General features: G+C 39.1%; 1 protein-coding gene across 3 annotated transcripts in view; it reads left to right on the forward strand.

Moving 5' to 3' along the window:
- mast4 (microtubule associated serine/threonine kinase family member 4) overlaps positions 1-18,922 on the forward strand; it is a 170,279-nt gene that overhangs the window by 96,058 nt on the left and 55,299 nt on the right. For all 3 annotated transcript variants that reach the window (XM_079814506.1, XM_079814507.1, XM_079814512.1), the window contains one exon: positions 1,397-1,428. In XM_079814506.1, the coding sequence (XP_079670632.1) occupies positions 1,397-1,428 (32 nt within the window). The remainder of the gene's footprint in view (positions 1-1,396; positions 1,429-18,922) is intronic.

Genomic DNA, 18,922 nt, shown 5'->3' on the forward strand with positions numbered 1-18,922 from the left:
ATGTAATTTAAAATAGATTATTTATTTTAATATATCTGCTGCTGTGACTGCAAGTTTTTGGTTCCACAATAGACCAAATCCACTCCTGTTTCAGATCAGATATCCATTACAATTTAAACGGTTGGGGTCAGAATTTTTTTTTTCAACAAGGATGCATTAAACTTATCAAAAGTGACAGTAAATACATTTTATAATGTTATAAAATATTAGTATTTCAACTACTGTTCTTTTGAACTTTCTATTCATCAAAATATCCTGGAAAATAATTTAGTTTCCACAAAAATATTAAGCAGCACAACTGTTATATTGATAATAGTAATTTCTTCAGCACCAAATCAGCATATTATAATTATTTCTGTAAGTGCATGTGACACTGTAGTAAAAGCTGCTTAAAATTCAGCTTTGCCATCACAGGAATTTATTATTATTATTTTTTAATATTAAAATGGTAATTATGTAATCAATTTAAAGTGTAATCATGTCTCACAATTTTACTATGTCTTACTAGACTGCAAACCTAGCCTGATCTGCCGGCGATTTGATTTCGCCCTGCAACTCAGTCTAGACACCTGTACATTCATTTCATCTGCTTCTGTTACACTTTTGCGGGAACCATTCACATACTGGCTTGTCCACCTAGCACGCTATTGGCGGGTTTAACACGATGACGGATAGAGAAGCGATGGGTCATTGCCCGTTGATTACGCCTCTTGTGGTCTGATTGGTTGAAGGACTATCCAATTGCATACAGAGTTATTTGAATTATGCTTGTTTATCACGCCTCTTATGGTCTGATTGGTTGAAGGGCTATCGCATTGCGTACAGTCATTTGAATTATGCTCGTTTATCACGCCTCTTGTGCAGTAGAAAATATATAGCAGACTCCCCAGACCAATATTCAAACTTAAATTGAGCTTGGTCTGGTGATAGCCAGATAAATAAATGGAGCCTTGTTGAGCATAAGAGATCTTTTAAGAACCCCCAACTTTACCTTACTGACCCCAAACCTTTGAACTGTAGTGTATTCAGAACTACACCTCCAAATGTTTGTGTTATTATCACAGGCAGAGATGAGGGCTGTGTGAATGGTAGAGGTTAAATATTCATGTTTTCTTTGGGACTGAATGGATCTGGAGAGATTGAAAACTGGGTCACCACTGGCACCACTGGGGTTACTGTTGAAATCTGGGACACCTGTTAGAATCTACTGACGATAAATGACTAAGCAAACTGGCTGCTCATCTAACAGGGACGGGAGAAATGATTTTAACATTAAAACACATCACCATTAAGCATGAAATGTTTCTTTACATTATTTGTTTTTAATTATTATTTTTGTTTTATGTATTATGTTGTGTAAATTAACTTGGTTCTTTTTTTTTGTGCTTTCTTACAGAAAGAGCTCAGCCTTCCCAGACGAGGAAGTTTGTGAGTAAACCTACTTTGATTGTCTTTAATTGAATAGTCACCCAATACACAAGAGAGCCTAGATATAAACCTACATCAACAGCAAAACATTTATAGATTTTCATCCTCTTCAGACTGTAGTCAGGGTAGGCACAGTTTTAAACCGTGAATTACCAGATTGTATTATTACATTAATAAAAGCATCTCTTTTTCTCTTTTCTTTTGGTCATATTAGTCTTCTCCTTCTTCTTGTTGCTGTTTATTTTCTTGCTTTGAAGATTTTGAGACAAAATTTGAAAAGTGCCTAGTTAGCTAAATTTCAGTTTTATGTAAATTACCCAATTACTTCCCTTATCGAGGTTCTATATGCAAGTTGATGTGTAAACAATTCTTCTGTTGTCCTCATCCACATAAAAAGATTAGCTTTTTTTTTAAAGCATGGCATGTATTCTTCAGATGTATATGTATGTTTTTATTTAATTATTTATTTTTGGGCTTTCTCATTTGCGTACAAATAATATGAAATAAAACCTTGTTTAGAATTTATTTACTCACCCCAAGGCAATCCAAGATATATATGACTTTCTTTCCTCAGCCAAACAGAAATTAAGGTTGTGAAGGAAAACATTCTAACCCTAACCCAACATGTCCAAAATCCAAATTTAGACAGCTTCAAAAGGCTCCACATGACCCATAGATGAATAAGAGTTAGCGAAAGGTCAGTCATTTTCTGAATAAAATAAAAATATATATAGATACTTTCTAACTACAAATGCTGGCCTTGGTACAGCTTTGCGAAACGCGTTCATGAGACGTACCATATGAACATTTGGAAGGTTGCGCATGCCAGGTTAGATGGAGAGAAATCCTGGAATGTTTTACTCCAAAAACTTAATTTCTCTTCAGCTGAGGAAAGAAAGTCATATACTTCTTGGATGCCCTTGGGGTGACTAAATAATCTTCATTTTTGGGTGAACTATTCATTTGAGCTCCCTCCAAAGATTCTCTATTGGGTTTAGGTCTGGAGACTGGCTAGGCCACGCCAGAACCTTGATATGCTTCTTACAGAGCCACTCCTTGGTTATCCTGGCTGTGTGCTTCGGGTCATTGTCATGTTGGAAGACCCAGCCTCGACCCATCTTCAATGCTCTAACTGAGGGAAGGAGGTTGTTCCCCAAAATCTCGCAATACATGGCCCCGGTCATCCTCTCCTTAATACAGTGCAGTCGCCCTGTCCCATGTGCAGAAAAACACCCCCAGAGCATGACGCTACCACCCCCATGCTTCACAGTAGGGATGGTGTTCTTGGGATGGTACTCATCATTCTTCTTCCTCCAAACACGTTTAGTGGAATTATGACCAAAAAGTTATATTTTAGTCTCATCTGACCACATGACTTTCTCCCATGACTCCTCTGGATCATCCAAATGGTCATTGGCAAACTTAAGACTGGCCTGGACATGTGCTGGTTTAAGCAGGGGAACCTTACGTGCCATGCATGATTTCAAACGTCTTAGTGTATTACCAACAGTAACCTTAAAGGGGTGGTAAAACACATTCTTTTGAAGGCTTGACTGTGTTTGTGGGGTGCACTGTAACATGTGTTCATGCTTCGTTTAAAAAAAAATTGTCTTATTTTTCATATATTTGACCTTTATTCTACACTGCTCTGTCCCTCCTTGTAAAACGGTCTGATGCTTTCCGGGTTGTATGAAGCCAGTCCCTCAAAAATACGCAGTGGGCTCAGATTGGTTAGCTGGCCGCCTAGTGCACGTCGGAAACGTCACGCCCCTTACCGGAGGCTGTTCAGTATTATGCTGCCTTCACGTGCTATCGGAAATTTGATAATTCCGATTTCTGAAGTCGTGATTACGAGCTCATAGCATTCAAGTTTCAAAATGTGAGGGCGTTCATGTGCAATGTTTACCTAGGAAACTCGTATTTACGATAATTCTGAGAGCATGTGAAAGCAGCATTAGAAACAACGGCGTCAATAAAACCACACCAATCTGAGCCCGAATCAGACCCAGAACATTTGAATGAAGATGATCGAGCAGGACCTGTTCAGTCCTCGAGAGTAAAGACTGCGGATCTATAATGATCGCTACTGAATGGCACTTTAACTTTTGTATTTTTAGAACGATTATAGCCAAATATCTGTCGCAAGAACTAACCCAAAACGAACACTAAGCACTGGCTTTAACTAGTAAGTTAGCCAAATCACACACAGAACCATATTTAGCATGCCTGTAGATAAACAATACATAAAAGCTCTACTCAAAGAATCATTTACACTAATGCCAGGTTCGCTGTTGAGATTTTAACGTTAGTGTTTGTAACATTAGGTGTTCGTTGGATAAAGCTAAGTATGAATGAGCATTTAACAGACTGGTTTGCAGAACAGCGTTGTCATCTGTTTACTTCCTTGCTACAACCTATTACAGGAAAACACATCGATGAAAAATAAATCAGACTTACAGGTTGTGGCCCGTGAACAGCTTCTGTTTGTAAATCCAGCTTTCAGGACAAGCCGTTGTGCATATCCTGTATTGAACTCGCGAAGTTTGTGGAAGATCATGTTGTCCTCCGTGAAATGTGCAGCGCGCGCGTCGTGCATCCACGCACCGGCAGTGTTTTTTTCACGCAGCTGACGTTGTGCAAATCTGGCATTGAAATCGCGAAGACGGTGGATGTTTTCCTCTGTTAGATGTGCTTAGATGTTAGATCTCCTCTGCAGGGAGCCCTGCGCGCGCCTGATTCCCTGCTGACTCAAACACACGTGCATATAACATGCTGTATGTTAAACGCTCTGCAACGCACCCCCGTCCCAAGGACTGCTGAACAGAGCAAGTACCCCAGACCTGCAATCCGGATGAAAATAACAGCGTTTCCTCGGCATCGCGGCAACAACACTCCAGCCTAACTAACGTTATACCACAACAGCGCCGCGATACAAAATGGCCTCACCCCCCCTTATTTCATATTCTCGGAGGAGGGGTTTATGTAAATATTGAGCCTGGTGATGTCACCAACCCTGGAGGAATGTGTGTAGTCGCCTACTGGCCGTTTGCTGTAGTTCTTAGAAACTGATTTCTTTAAAAGCAGATATCTCCCTTTGCTTTAAACTTTGAACGTTGAAACTTTCCAGATGTTGTTTATGCTCAAGCAGCAACATTACACGTTAGCTAAAGTTAGAATAGTGAAATCGTGGTTTACCACCCCTTTAAAAATGGTGGTCCCAGCTCTTTTCAGGTCATTGACCAGCTCCTCCCGTGTAGTTCTGGGCTGATTTCTCACCTTTCTTATGATCATTGAGACCTCACGAGGTGAGATCTTGCATGGAGCCCCAGTCCGAGGGAGATTGACAGTCATGTTTAGCTTCTTCCATTTTCTAATGATTGCTCCAACAGTGGACCTTTTTCCACCAAGCTGCTTGGCAATTTCCCCGTAGCCCTTTCCAGCCTTGTGTATGTGTACAATTTTGTCTCTAGTGTCTTTGGACAGCTCTTTGGTCTTGGCCATGTTAGTAGTTGGATTCTTACTGATTGTAGACAGTAGACAGGTGTCTTTATGCAGCTAACGACCTCAAACAGGTGCATCTAATTTAGGATAATAAATGGAGTGGAGGTGGGCATTTTAAAGGCAGACTAACAGGTCTTTGAGGGTCAGAATTCTAGCTGATAGAGAGGTGTTAAAATACTTATTTGCAGCGGTATCATACAAATAAATAGTAAAAAAATCATACATTGTGATTTCTGAATTTTTTTTTTAGATTATGTCTCTCACAGTGGACATGCACCTACGATGACAATTTCAGACCCCTCCATGATTTCTAAGTGGGAGAACTTGCAAAATAGCAGGGTGTTCAAATACTTATTTTCCTCACTGTATCTGCTTTTTTCTTCTTTGGAACAGAAAAGAAGATATTCTGATGTCAATAGAATAATAAAGGAAGTCAGTGGGATCCATTGTTGTTTTAGACTTTCATTCAAAAATGACATTTTCTGAGATACTGAATTTGGGATTTTCCTTAGTTGTCAGTTATAATCATCAAAATTAAAAGAAATACACATTTTAAATATATCAGTCTGTGTGTAATGAATTAATATAATATAAAAGTTTCACTTTTTGAATGGAATTAATGAAATAAATCAACTTTTTGATGATATTCTAATTATATGACCAGCAACTTGTTTATTGATGCACGTGGGGAGTGAAGGCTGGCCCGTGTGGTCCGATCAACCAGATGAGCTACTGTAGCTCAAATTGCTCAAGAAGTTAATGCTGGTTCTGATTAGGCATTTGACAGTATCAAATTTTCATGTTGCGATTAATTGCTGAAGCTTTTATCACGGTATATGGTATTATCACGATATTGGAATGTGTTTACTGTGAACAGGTTTAAGAACTTTCTTATAACAAAAAGAACTGAACATTTAAATACAATAAAGCAATAGACAAAAATGTATAAAGTAAACAAATATTTAAAACGGATTAAAGTTCAAAAGAATTATAAAGAACAATAGGTAACACTTTACAATAAGGTCTCACTAGTTAATGCATTAACTAACATTAACAAAGAGCAAATAGCTAAATTTTTTACAGAAGTCTGCTGTCAGAGAGTGTGTGTACATTTTTATTCAGCGCGTCTCCTTCACTCGTCCCGCCATGTGCTGCTCATGTGCGTTGGGTTTGTTTACATCAGTGCACGTTCCTCTTTGATGCAGCATACAGCGGTGTTGTTCATTTTAAACGGTCAATGAGTAAAGTATTCTTAAAATGCATTCTAAGCAGGCACGCACTCATGAAACCTCACCGGTAAAACAACGCTCGCTCAAATCCAGCTAAGACATGATGTTTATCTGTGCTGTAGCAGCCTACAATGGCTACAACAAGTATGGTTTCATTTTTTTTTATATTATAATGATCATCTGATTATGAAAAGTGCAAAGATGCGAGTGGGTCAGAAATGATTTTGGTGGTTATTATATTTTGTTTAATATTAAGTTTTGTTTTGTAGAAAGCTTTTCTTTAAAGTGAATTTTGTTTTGTATAAATGGTATCTTAATTTTAATCAAGGTTTTGTCAGCCAATTGCCTGGATTTAATAAATAAGAATCAAATAGGCTATAGCAGACTATAATCGTGACATGAAGGCGCGGGAGCGATCACTTTCATTGCACATGAACTGGAGCGCGTCTCATAAATAAACCGAAACTCATCAGGCTACTTGCCTCACAGACATGAGAAATATGTGTATAGAAAGCTTGAAATGTCCACTTTTAAATGAAACAATTGGAAACCAAAAGAAATAGGCCAGTGAAGCAATGCGTTCACGCGAGCAGATCATGACTGGCATCTCAGAGCGGTCCTGCGCGCTCCATCACTGCATGTTCTGTGAGTTTAACACGCATTTTTATACTAATCCTGACTTGTGCAACTTTGTACACATTTTTTTCTTAGTTGTAGTAAGTATAGCTCGGTCAGATAATCTAAACGATAATCTAAAGAAGGCAAGCCAGCAGAGGCAGTGTGATGTTTTGGGCAATGTTCTGCTGGGAAACCTTGGGTCCTGCCATCCATGTGGATGTTACTTTGACACTTAAGGCCGATTTATACTTCTGCGTTGAGTGTACACCGTAGCTACGCCGTGTGTGTGTGTGCACTCACCTAAAGGATTATTAGGAACACCTGTTCAAAATCTCATTAATGCAATTATCTAATCAATCAATCACATGGCAGTTGCTTCAATGCATTTAGAGGTGTGGTCCTGGTCAAGACAATCTCCTGAACTCCAAACTGAATGTCAGAATGGGAAAGAAAGGTGATTTAAGCAATTTTGAGCGTGGCATGGTTGTTGGTGCCAGACGGGCCGTTCTGAGTATTTCACAATCTGCTCAGTTACTGGGATTTTCACGCACAACCATTTCTAGGGTTTACAAAGAATGGTGAAAAGGGAAAAACATCCAGTATGCGGCAGTCCTGTGGGCAAAAATGCCTTGTTGATGCTAGAGGTCAGAGGAGAATGGGCCGACTGATTCAAGCTGATAAAAGAGCAACTTTGACTGAAATAACCACTCGTTACAACCGAGGTATGCAGCAAAGCATTTGTGAAGCCACAACACGCACAACCTTGAGTCGGATGGGCTACAACAGCAGAAGACCCCACCGGGTACCACTCATCTCCACTACAAATAGGAAAAAGAGGCTACAATTTGCACGAGCTCACCAAAATTGGACAGTTGAAGACTGGAAAAATGTTGCCTGGTCTGATGAGTCGATTTCTGTTCGAGACATTCAGATGGTAGAGTCAGAATTTGGCGTAAACAGAATGAGAAAATGGATCCATCATGCCTTGTTACCACTGTGCAGGCTGGTGGTGGTGGTGTAATGGTGTGGGGGATGTTTTCTTGGCACACTTTATGCCCCTTAGTGCCAATTGGGCATCGTTTAAATGCCACGGCCTACCTGAGCATTGTTTCTGACCATCCTCTGATGGCTACTTCCAGCAGGATAATGCACCAAATCACAAAGCTTGAATCATTTCAAATTGGTTTCTTGAACATGACAATGAGTTCACTGTACTAAAATGGCCCCCACAGTCACCAGATCTCAACCCAATAGAGCATCTTTGGGATGTGGTGGAACGGGAGCTTCGTGCCCTGGATGTGCATCCCACAAATCTCCATCAACTGCAAGATGCTATCCTATCAATATGGGCCAACATATCTAAAGAATGCTTTCAGCACCTTGTTGAATCAATGTCACGTAGAATTAAGGCAGTTCTGAAGGCGAAAGGGAGTCAAACACAGTATTAGTATGGTGTTCCTAATAATCCTTTAGGTGAGTGTGTGTATATACACACACTCACCTAAAGGATTATTAGGAACACCATACTAATACTGTGTTTGACTCCCTTTCGCCTTCAGAACTGTTCATGTATATGTATTTATTTATGTATGTATGTATGTATGTATGTATGTATGTATGTATGTATGTATGTATGTATGTATGTATGTATGTATGTATGTATGTATGTATGTGTGTATGTATGTATGTGTGTATGTGTGTATGTGTGTATGTGTGTATGTATATGTATTTGTGTATGTATACATGTGTGTGTGTGTGTGTGTGTGTGTGTGTGTGTGTGTGTGTGTGTGTGTGTGTGTGTGTGTGTGTGTGTGTGTAATAAATCAACAGTAAAATACCTTAAAATTAAACTGTTGTCCTGGACAATAATGACATTAAACAAAGATCAAATGGAGATTATTATTATTATTATTATATATAAAAAATGTAATTGATGTCAACATGCCATTGGTTAAAATGATAACATAATGAAACATAAACACAGCTTGATAAGTGATCACCCAGGACCATCAACCCTTGCATTCCTTCTGAATGTCATGTTGCTGTATCTTCTCTCACAGCATTTGCTGTTGTCTGTAAACACAGATAATATTACCAGTGCTCAAAGTGGGCCAGTACGCACTTCTATATTTTAATCTGTAGCGTACCATCACTTTGTCTTGCTTACCAGCATTTCTCACATGTTGCCGGTACTCTAACCGTCCCCACCGCATACCCCTACAAGATTTTAACCTCCCCAACCAAGGGGGACCACCCCCAACCAAGAAGCTCCAAACATGATCAATATCTATCTGAAAGGTTTTCTATCAAATAAGACAATATACTAGATGATACCTTGTTTAGAGTTATAATCCATTACTTTTTAGTTTGCGATTTGAAATCACGTGAAATCATTAAAAAAGGCATATCTTCATTTTCTAATAATTTGGTAGAAAAATGTAAATATATTTAATGTAATATAGTTGGATATAATGCAAGATTTACTTGTGTTCCATGGCCCTCAGTCAAGTTAGATTTTTGGCTCATTTTTGTTAAATGTCTGTGCACCTCTAAGCACCTCAAATATAGGTGTTTATTAAGGCTGTTCATTTAACACTATAATTTAGTTAATATTTAATTATGAAAATTCTATGGAATTAAAAACATTAACATTTTCAATTCATTAATTGAATATCATGTAATTAATTATATTAAGATTGATTGATAGCTCTAGTATTAGCCTTGACCTGATTATAGATCAGACCCATGGTAAAGCCTATAGACACTAGAATTAAGCATTGTAAATATCTCCTGAACCTGTTCATTGTGCATTTCAAACTGTTTTATACTTTTATCAGTAAAGTTTGGATTCAAGATGATAATAGTTCATGTAGCATCTGGTTGTATATGTTTAAAGGGGTATTTGGTTTTGCTGTCTGTTTTGACTCTGTTTGTTATAGGTCAGAGATTTGATTATCTATATTTAGAAACCATGACAGTTGGCAGTTTTTTTTATAGTGACTCTGTCTGGTGTCAGTTGACATGCCAGATGTATGTGAAGATGCGAATCAGTACTTTACCAAGATCAGGAGATCCCAGGTTGGGCAACGTGTGTGTGTGTGTGTGTGTGTGTGTGTGTGTGTGTGTGTGTGTGTGTGTGTGTGTGTGTGTGTGTGTGTGTGTGTGTGTGTGTGTGTGTGTGTGTGTGTGTGTGTGTGTGTGTGTGTGTGTGTGTGTGTGTGTGTGTGTGTGTGTGTGTGTGTGTGTGTGTGTGTGTGTGTGTGTGTGTGTGTGTGTGTGTGTGTGTGTGTGTGTGTGTGTGTGTGTGTGTGTGTGGACTGGTAATCATCACGTTATGGGGACAAAATGTCCCCACAAAGATAGCAATATCCGAAATCCTCATCCTTGTGGGGACATTTTTAGGTCCCCATGAGGAAAACATCTTATAAATCAGACTAAGTGATGTTTTTTGAAAATGTAAAATTGCAGAATGTCTCCTGTGAGGGTTAGGTTTAGGGGCAGGGGCAGTGTAGGGGGATAGAATATACGGTATGTACGGTATAAAAACCATTACGCCTATGGAAAGTCCCCATAAAAGATGAAAACACTACGTGTGTGTGTGTGATGTTTATATACAGAACCTGTAAAACCCAACAAGGGTTCTTACTAACCCTTTTTGGTTAACTTTACTTAATGTGCAATTATTTGTTGAACTTAATTGTAAAAATGTAGTAATCTGTAACTCATTTTCACTAATTTCCTTCACTTCTTCATTTATCTTTCTCGTTATTTGCATTCACCCATTTTCCAAAGTAATCTTGAATGTTAAATTGTCAGTACAACTGAAAATTGAGAGAACATCACCTAAGTTGTCTTTATAAATTGACGATGATTACCTAAAAGGGGTTCCTTTTCAAGGAAACTCACACTGCGTCATAGTATAAAGGCTGTGAGAACGCCTCTGTGGGATTGCATCTTGAAGCACGTGTGAAATCAGTCCAATGGCATGGTGGAATGTCACAGGTGACGCCAGGAAGCTATAAAGTGCACCTGGACCAAACAATGTCAGCTTCTGTGCCTTCAGCAAGCATTCTGTGTGAATTTTCCCTGTTGATTTATTGTTGTCGTCACAAGAAAATTACTCTAATATAAGGGGGCTGAAAGAGCACAAGTATGAGGCGATGCCCAAAGTGGAACAGACGCTTGCGAGCTATCTGTCCCCTAACATGTCATCATCCATCAAGGCCCCGACATTACACACCAGGCCATGCAGAACATGGACTCCGGCCTTGGTGGGTAAAGCTTATAGGCAGCCGATAAGACAGACGCGTGTCTTCATACAATGTTGCTGTTGCAGACGGACCTTGAGAAGGTGAGGGAGTGGGCCCGAATGCAGTTAAAGAGTTGCGTCAATCCAGAGATTTGTCTCTCCAAGGAGATGGCCACAGCCATTGATCTATGGCAGCCCTGGTGGCTACGGAGAGGCATCTTTGGCAACATTTTTGTCTGATTTAAAAGAACGAGACAATTTTTTTTGTTGGACACTCTGCTTTCAACTTCTGGCCTCTTCAGAGACTACGTTAACACTGTTATCGAGAGGTTTATGGAGGCTAAAAAGCAAGCAGCAGCGTTCCAGCACTCAAGTCTTGGGGACTGCTGGACGTGAGAAGCCCCGGCCGTTAACCAGCTCCTCATATAGAACGAAGCAAAAAGTACTGGGAGACTCGCACCCTTTAAGGAGGTTACTAGAGGAGCCAGCTCGGTTGTTCCATGCCGGTTGTCTGTGTCACAGTGTTCAGCCCTGAGCAGGCTCTGATAATGGAACAAGAAGTAGTAACTATCTTGGAGAAGGAGGCCATAGAACATGTTCCTCCACCTGTGAGAAGCTTCTGGGTTCTACAGCCAATATCTCATCGTTCCAAAGAAAGATGGGGTCCGATTTTAGTACTACATTGTATGGTCAAAGATTACAAGTTCAAGATGTTAACATTGAAACAAACGGGACTCAGAGGACTGGTTTGTCATGATAGATCTCAATGGCGTGTACTTCCACGTATCCATCCTTCCACAACACAGGAATTTCCTGAGATTTGAGGCAAAGCATACCAATATTGGGTTATTCCCTTCGGCCTAGCTCTATCACCCCAAACGCAAGGAAAAGTGTACTTTCGCCAGAACAGAGGACCCCTTTTTTCCTAAGCATGGTGACACCTGTCACGCCTGTCTCCTACTCGTACCGATTGGATCCTCGTAGCCCCAAACCAGCTAAAGCTAGGCCAGTCACTCACTCAAACATTTCCATAATCTTTTGTGGCACATACATTGCCTGGAAATTATTCATCTTTCTAGCATTTAAACACTTCTTCCCAGACATACAGGGCCATCATGTACTTGTCTGGACAGACAACACATGGAGGCTCCACTCCGAGGTGGTGGAGCAGAAATGGAGGGAGTTTAGCCAGGCAGAGGTGAAGTCCAGGAAATGACACAGTCTGCTCTGGTTCTCCCTCACTCATCCAGCTCCTCTGGGGCTGGGTGCCATGGTGCAGACATGGCTGATGCTAAGTCTGTACGCTTTTCCCCTGATTGTTCGTCTGTACGCTTTTCCCCTGTTTGTTCTGCTCCTGGTTGTTCTGGAGAGAGTCTTTTGGGACGGAGCCCGTCTGTTGCTAGTAGCCCCATTCTGGCTGACCGAGTGTGGTTCTCGGACCTTATGTCCCTCCTCGACGGCTTCCCTTGGGAGATTCCGATCAGGAGGGGCCTTCTGTCTCAGGTAGGGGGATTTAATCCTTTAACCCTGCCCAGAGTTGTTGAAGCTGTGGCTTTGGCCACTGAGGATGTTCAGACCATACTTCACTCCAGAGCTCCCTCCATGGGGAAACTGTATGCCCTGAAGTGGACAGTGTTCACTTCATGGTGCGAGAATTGTCAGCTGGACAATTGGTCCCAGTTGGTACAGTGTTAAAGTTCCAGCAGGATTGGTTCTCCACAGGGTTATACACCTCTACCTTAAATGTGTATGTGCCGGCCAATAGCTGCCTACCAGGTACCTTTAGCGGGTGAGTCTTTTGGGAAGAATCCGCTGGTGACATGTTTCCTCTGTAGGGCTTTGAGGCTGAGGCCTGCAATCCGCTCTAGGCTACCAGTCTGATATCTGTCTGTTGTGTTAGAAGGTCTCTCTATGGCTCCATTTGAGCCCATGAAAACTGTTCCAGTCAAACCAGAGACTATGTTTCTCTTAGCTATTATTTCTCTAAAGAGAGTAGGAGACCTCCAGGCCCTGTCGGTTTCCCCGTCGTGCTGAGAGTTTGCACCAAGAATGGTGAAAGCATTCTTACACCAGTACCTATAGTTTTGCAGGCTTTCTGTCATCCTCACTTCCACCAACTGTCCAGTTAGAACACTGGACACTAATGGCCACAGAGTTGTCCTGTAGAGAAAGTAGGATCAGTTATTTGTCTGCTTTGGTTTGCCTAAAAAAGGATTGCCTTGACCAAAAAGATGCTGAACAAGTGGATAGTCAATGCTATTTTTCCTGCTTATGAGGTTTCTGGACAGCCATCACTGCTCTGGCTGTCAGAGCTCACTCAACGAGAAGCATGGCGGCTTCTAAAGCCTTATTGTCAGGAGTATCCATTCAAGATGTGTGTGATGCAGCAGGCTGGTCCTCTCCACTCACATTCATAAGGTTTTATTTATGTGGACTTTATAGCTTCCTGCTTCATGGCGTCACCTCGTTTGTGACGTTCCGCCATGCCATTTGACTGATTGCACATATGTTTCAAGACACAATCCGCAGAGTCCTTCCCACTCGCTACTACAATGCAGCGTCCCGTTCCCTTCCCAGGGAACAATGGTTGCAGACGTAACCGGAGATGTTTTGTATATATATGTGTATATACGTGTATATATGTGTATATACGTGTATATATGTGTATATGTATATATGTATATATATGTGTATATATGTGTGTGTGTGTGTGTGTGTGTATATGTATGTATGTATATGTATGTATGTATATGTATGTATGTATATATATGTATGTATATATATGTATGTATAGTTCACAGTATCATGAATTTCTACTGGGAGGTGGGGCATTCTCATTCTAGAGAGCATTTGATTGGACAAAATTTTGTGGATATCAGCAGTTATTTTTTTTGGTCCATTTGCTGATTTACATATCCTGTTTCAACACGTTTTAGGCTTGTCACACTTTCCCCCACTCTACAGCACTTGCATCCTATATTCACTGTTGTTTTCAAAACATCTATTCATATTAGAAAACAACTGAGTGCTAGTGCAATCTCACTGACAATGCACGCTGATCGTACCCGTTTTGCGTCAGTTACGCTCATGGTTGGATGTATATGATAGATCTTCAATGTGTCAAAACCTGTCAGAAACAAATTGGAAGAAAAAAACATGTCAATGAATTTTATCTGCCTTTTGCGTTCGTGATTTATGGCCTGTCGGTTATGATGGCGGCATTGGCATTGTGTGATGAATGTGCTGTTACGGTTGTCTGTTTCTGAGAGGGAGTGAGTCAATGAAGTGGTCATGTGACTGAGCTCAATCAACAGTGGGGTGGAGTGAAGTGGTGGATGGGGAGGTTATGGACACTTAGGCCATGCTCTCCAGATGTGTTGTTAACTGAATTGATAATGAGTGGTGAGTCACCCGTTTATACACCAGCATCGGTGGCAGAAGGTGAATGGCTCTGGGATTTCTTTTTAATTACATTTTATGCTACTTAAAATTTGGTTTTGTGGTGTTTTTTTTATTTTTTTTTTATTAAAAATATTCATTTCAAAATAAAGTAGAATTTATAAATGTTAAAACAATTCTTAAATAAAATAAAATAAAATAAATGTAATTATTGCTATTATCAAATCCTTAAAAACTTTTTTTAGGGATTTTAGAGTGTCTTGTGTTACTGAATTACTGCCATTGTTATTTTGTATAATTTAATATTATATTGTAATATTGATTTTGTCTTTTCATTTTCATTTCAGTGTAAGTTTTAATGTTTTTTTAATTAATCTATATAGGTAATATATGTTTATGTTTTAGTCATTTTAGTACTTCAGCTTAAAGTTGTACATTTAAGTATGTTGCCAGATCAACATTTCTATTTTTTGTTTAAATATTTTTTAAATTCACCACAATGCTGTGATTGTTGTGGGTGGGTGACAGGGTGTTGATATGCAGTTACTAGGGTGTTTAGGTGGTTGACAGGGCATTTGTATGAGGTTTCTAAGGTGTTCATATTGGTTTTTAGAGAAATTTGAATTATATTTAATTCTTATATTTTCAGTTTTAGTAATTTTGCTGTGTGCTGTTTGTTTTATTTCAGTATGATTTTTAACTTTCAGTTAAAGGTGCACTATATAAAAAAAAATTCAGTAAAATATCCAAAAACCACTAGGCCAGTGTTATATATTTTGTTCAGTTGAGTACTTATAGTATCCCAAATGTTTCCAACTATTTGTAAATCGTGAAAATTGCTATTTTAACCAAGGAACCGGGACATGTGAGGAGGTCGCCTGTCAATTACGTCATATCTGAGTTACCCTCGTTTTCCGGTTTTATTTGGCAGAAACATTTTACCTCTCACTGCTGTGTGCAACAAGTGTCATAGCAGCCGCCAAGCGAATGCACAGAGTAATGTCATAACATAATTTTCAACACAATCAAATGTATCTAATATGATAAACAGAGCTGCGTTACCTCAAGAGGTCGACCGAGAGTGGATTTTACTGATACCGATAACTAGATTGGACCACACTTGCCGATAACCGATTAATCGACCGATAGTTTTTTAAATGGATACTGGATAAAAAAAACATAAGTAAAACAGTGCTGAACTTCATAACAATAAATTAAAAAAAAATGTACTGATTCATGAAAATGTGCTAAATTAAAAACATAAATATGAATATTAAAATAAGTTCTAACAGAACAAATTCTTCAGAAAATAATTTAAACATTAAATATTACAGGTCAAATTTGTTTCTTTACCTATAACCTAGAAACATGCTGTACATATCATAGGTAACACTAAGCAAGTCCCTATGCAACAAGGATGTGTTGGCGTACATGAACTATATGCATTATGCATACATTTTTACAGCAATTAATATGAGCAATATTGTACCTTGATCATTCATGTTAGTTCATAGTGCATTAACCAAGGTTACCAGATAAAAAAAATTAAAACTCAATTTAATGTTGAAATTAACATGCTAACAATGAACAATACTTCCACAGCATTTATTAACCTTAGTTAATGTTACAAATGGAATATTATTGTTGTGTAGAAGGCGGTGTAGATCATCTAATAAAAAACGAATGCGCTTCTGCTTTGTTTATGTTTCTGCCAGCAGCATGATGATACAGTTTGCTTTCTCACTTCCCTAATTTTATATGTGCAACATTTGGGTCGGACTTGCGTGTGTTTTTATCACATTGTTTTAACTGCTTGAGGTACTGCTAATGTTAGCGTCCTCTCAGCCTCGACGACAAACATACACACTGCTGTTATTTACCTGTTAATGCAGCATCTAGTCAAGAAATGAATTACTTTATAATTATTTGGCAACAAGTACTGTAGTGTTCTGTATTCATAACGTTTAGCTGTCGTGTTTTAAACGCGCATCTGATGTGTCAGCGGGCGCTCTCCGTGACCGGAAAAGCGGAAGTGGCGCCGGCGACTGTGGCATAATAAAAGTCCCACCGGCAACTATGCCATAATAACATTCCCGCTGCTCTCGAGGCGTGTGTTCCGCTCTTCTTATTAACAATCGCTCCAGTGGCCTTGCTCTCCCACAACACTCGGTCCTGCTCTGCTTCATACTACAGTAACGTTAAAAATCGCATCCATGAACATGATTTCTGCCCCAGTCCTATCCCGATTCTTTTCAACCGACTGTGAGGTGAAGACCACATGTCCCAAGATTCTGCGCTCAAACATGGCGTCATCAAACTACGCCTTTGTTTTGAATCGGCGACCTCTAGTGGACGGATAAGTTACATAGTGCAGCTTTAAATTTAATTTTTTCATGCCTTGCCTTGCCTTATATTTTATTTTGTTTTAGCTTTATTTCAACTACAGTAAACAATTTAAAAAATAAAATTTAATGGGGGTAAAATAAAAAATGACCTCTTTAAGTTGAGGCTTTTAATTCCTTTAGATACATAATGTGTGTTATTATCTGATGTAAGATGGCAGTTTGGAAAAGAAAGGGTTACAGCAATTAGTGAATGTAAATAGAGGGTAATAAGTGAAGTGTGACCTGTTAAATCCCAAGGAAGCAGTCCCAGCGGCCTCAGCTGATTGCTTCATTCCCTTCACACACATGCACACATGAGCCTTGAACATTCATTTAAATCAAAAATATTAAAGCTATTTTAATGCAAGTATATGTTTACAGTAACTGTTACAGTTTACAGTAATAAACAGTTTACAGTTTGCTTCAGATAAATAACTAATACAGTTTCTTAACATTAATTAGTTTAGCCTAATTCAGCAGAACCTCAGCAGGTGTTTAACGGGGTGCTGTCCTTACGTCCCACTTCTCATTTCCCTGCTGCTTTTGCTTGATCTTTAATGTGATGTTCACTGTCATCTGCAATTGTGAATTCTCATGAGCCTGCCAACTGTGATCAACAATTTACTTTTCCTGAAAAAAGAAAAAAGTTTTGCTGTTGCACCCTCATCCTGTTATTTGTTGATGTTTTGTAGTTCCAGGCATGCGCAAGTCTTTTCTTCCACTTTTATACAAGTTATAGTATAAAAAAACATGCATGAACATCTAAAGGTATGTTGAAAAATACAGTTCAACTTACAGAAATGTATCATGTCTCGTGTAATCGCTCAATCAGTTTCAACTAGTGTTGTTTTTGGCGGCCTGTTTTAATTTGAGTTTTAGTCTTGTCTTTGTGTCAAGCAGTCTTTTTAGTTTTTATTAGTTGTAGTCCCGTTCATACTCTTTTTAGTCTAGTCAAGTTTTAGTCGACTAAAAGTCTGAGCATTTTAGTCTTATTTTAGTCAGAATTATCCATTACTATTTTCGTCTAGTTTTAGTCAACGAAAACTGACGACATTTTAGTTTATTTTTAGTCAAGGAAAATTGCATTTTAGTCTCTTTTTAGTAATGCAATTCTATTTAACCCAGTCAGTATAGTATAAGCACCTAGTAGTATAAAACCAAAAACTTCTTTTAGCCAAACCCATTTCAAACAAGGTTATCTTATTATATTATTGTTACCTTATAGACTCAGTTACAGTAAGCTCAATGTTGCACTCAAGCACATGCAGAAAGTACAAAGTGCACAGGCAGATCAATTAAAATGCAGCCATGAGAGAGTAAGTGAATAGAAAACAATGGGACTCGTGATGTTAATACAACTTTTGCAGATCCTATTACTTTTATTGGCATCCTTGTACTTTGAAAGTACATTTCAAAGTAACGTGATGTATTTAAATATGATGTTGCAATACCTGGCTAGTGATGTTTTTATATTTGTATTTATCATCCCATTTAGCATGTAGCAAGTGTTAATTTTACACCATGTCTACATCTTTTCAGCCATTCCATACATATCTGCTAGGGCTTTGAGTAATATGTCTCTCATTTTACTGTCTGCATATTGATGTTGCTAAGCAGAAGGACATATGTAGTCTTATGTCTGATGTCTTTCTCGGCTTTATGAGTTTCATTAGCAGGTATTTAGCGGAACTCTGGTTCAATTGCTTGTTAAAGCATGAGCTCATTATAGCAGCGGTCTCCAAGCACCTTTGTCCCCAGTGAAACTCAGTGCCTGGTACAGATTAGTGCAATATTCTCCATGTATCATTCATAATCGCACGATTCTGTTCAAGGCGTTCCAATAAATGTATGCTACTGTGGAGTTTTGTCATGAGCATAAGTTTTCAACTTTAAAAACTAGTTTTGAAAGACGCTTGGCTGTGCAAAACTCACCACCACAATGATGTGAGGATTGGGTGTTCTAGGTGGTTGACAAGGCATTTGTATGAGGTTGTTTAGGTGTTTCTAAGTTTTTGCTGGGCTATTTCAGTGGGGTTGCTAAGGTATTCTGACTATGCAGCTGCAAATATGTTCTGCGTGGTTGCCAGTGCATTTTTGTTTCAGTTTATTATTTC

Source organism: Gobio gobio (assembly GCF_949357685.1).
Source record: "Gobio gobio genome assembly, chromosome: 4".
Classification (NCBI taxonomy): domain Eukaryota; kingdom Metazoa; phylum Chordata; class Actinopteri; order Cypriniformes; family Gobionidae; genus Gobio; species Gobio gobio.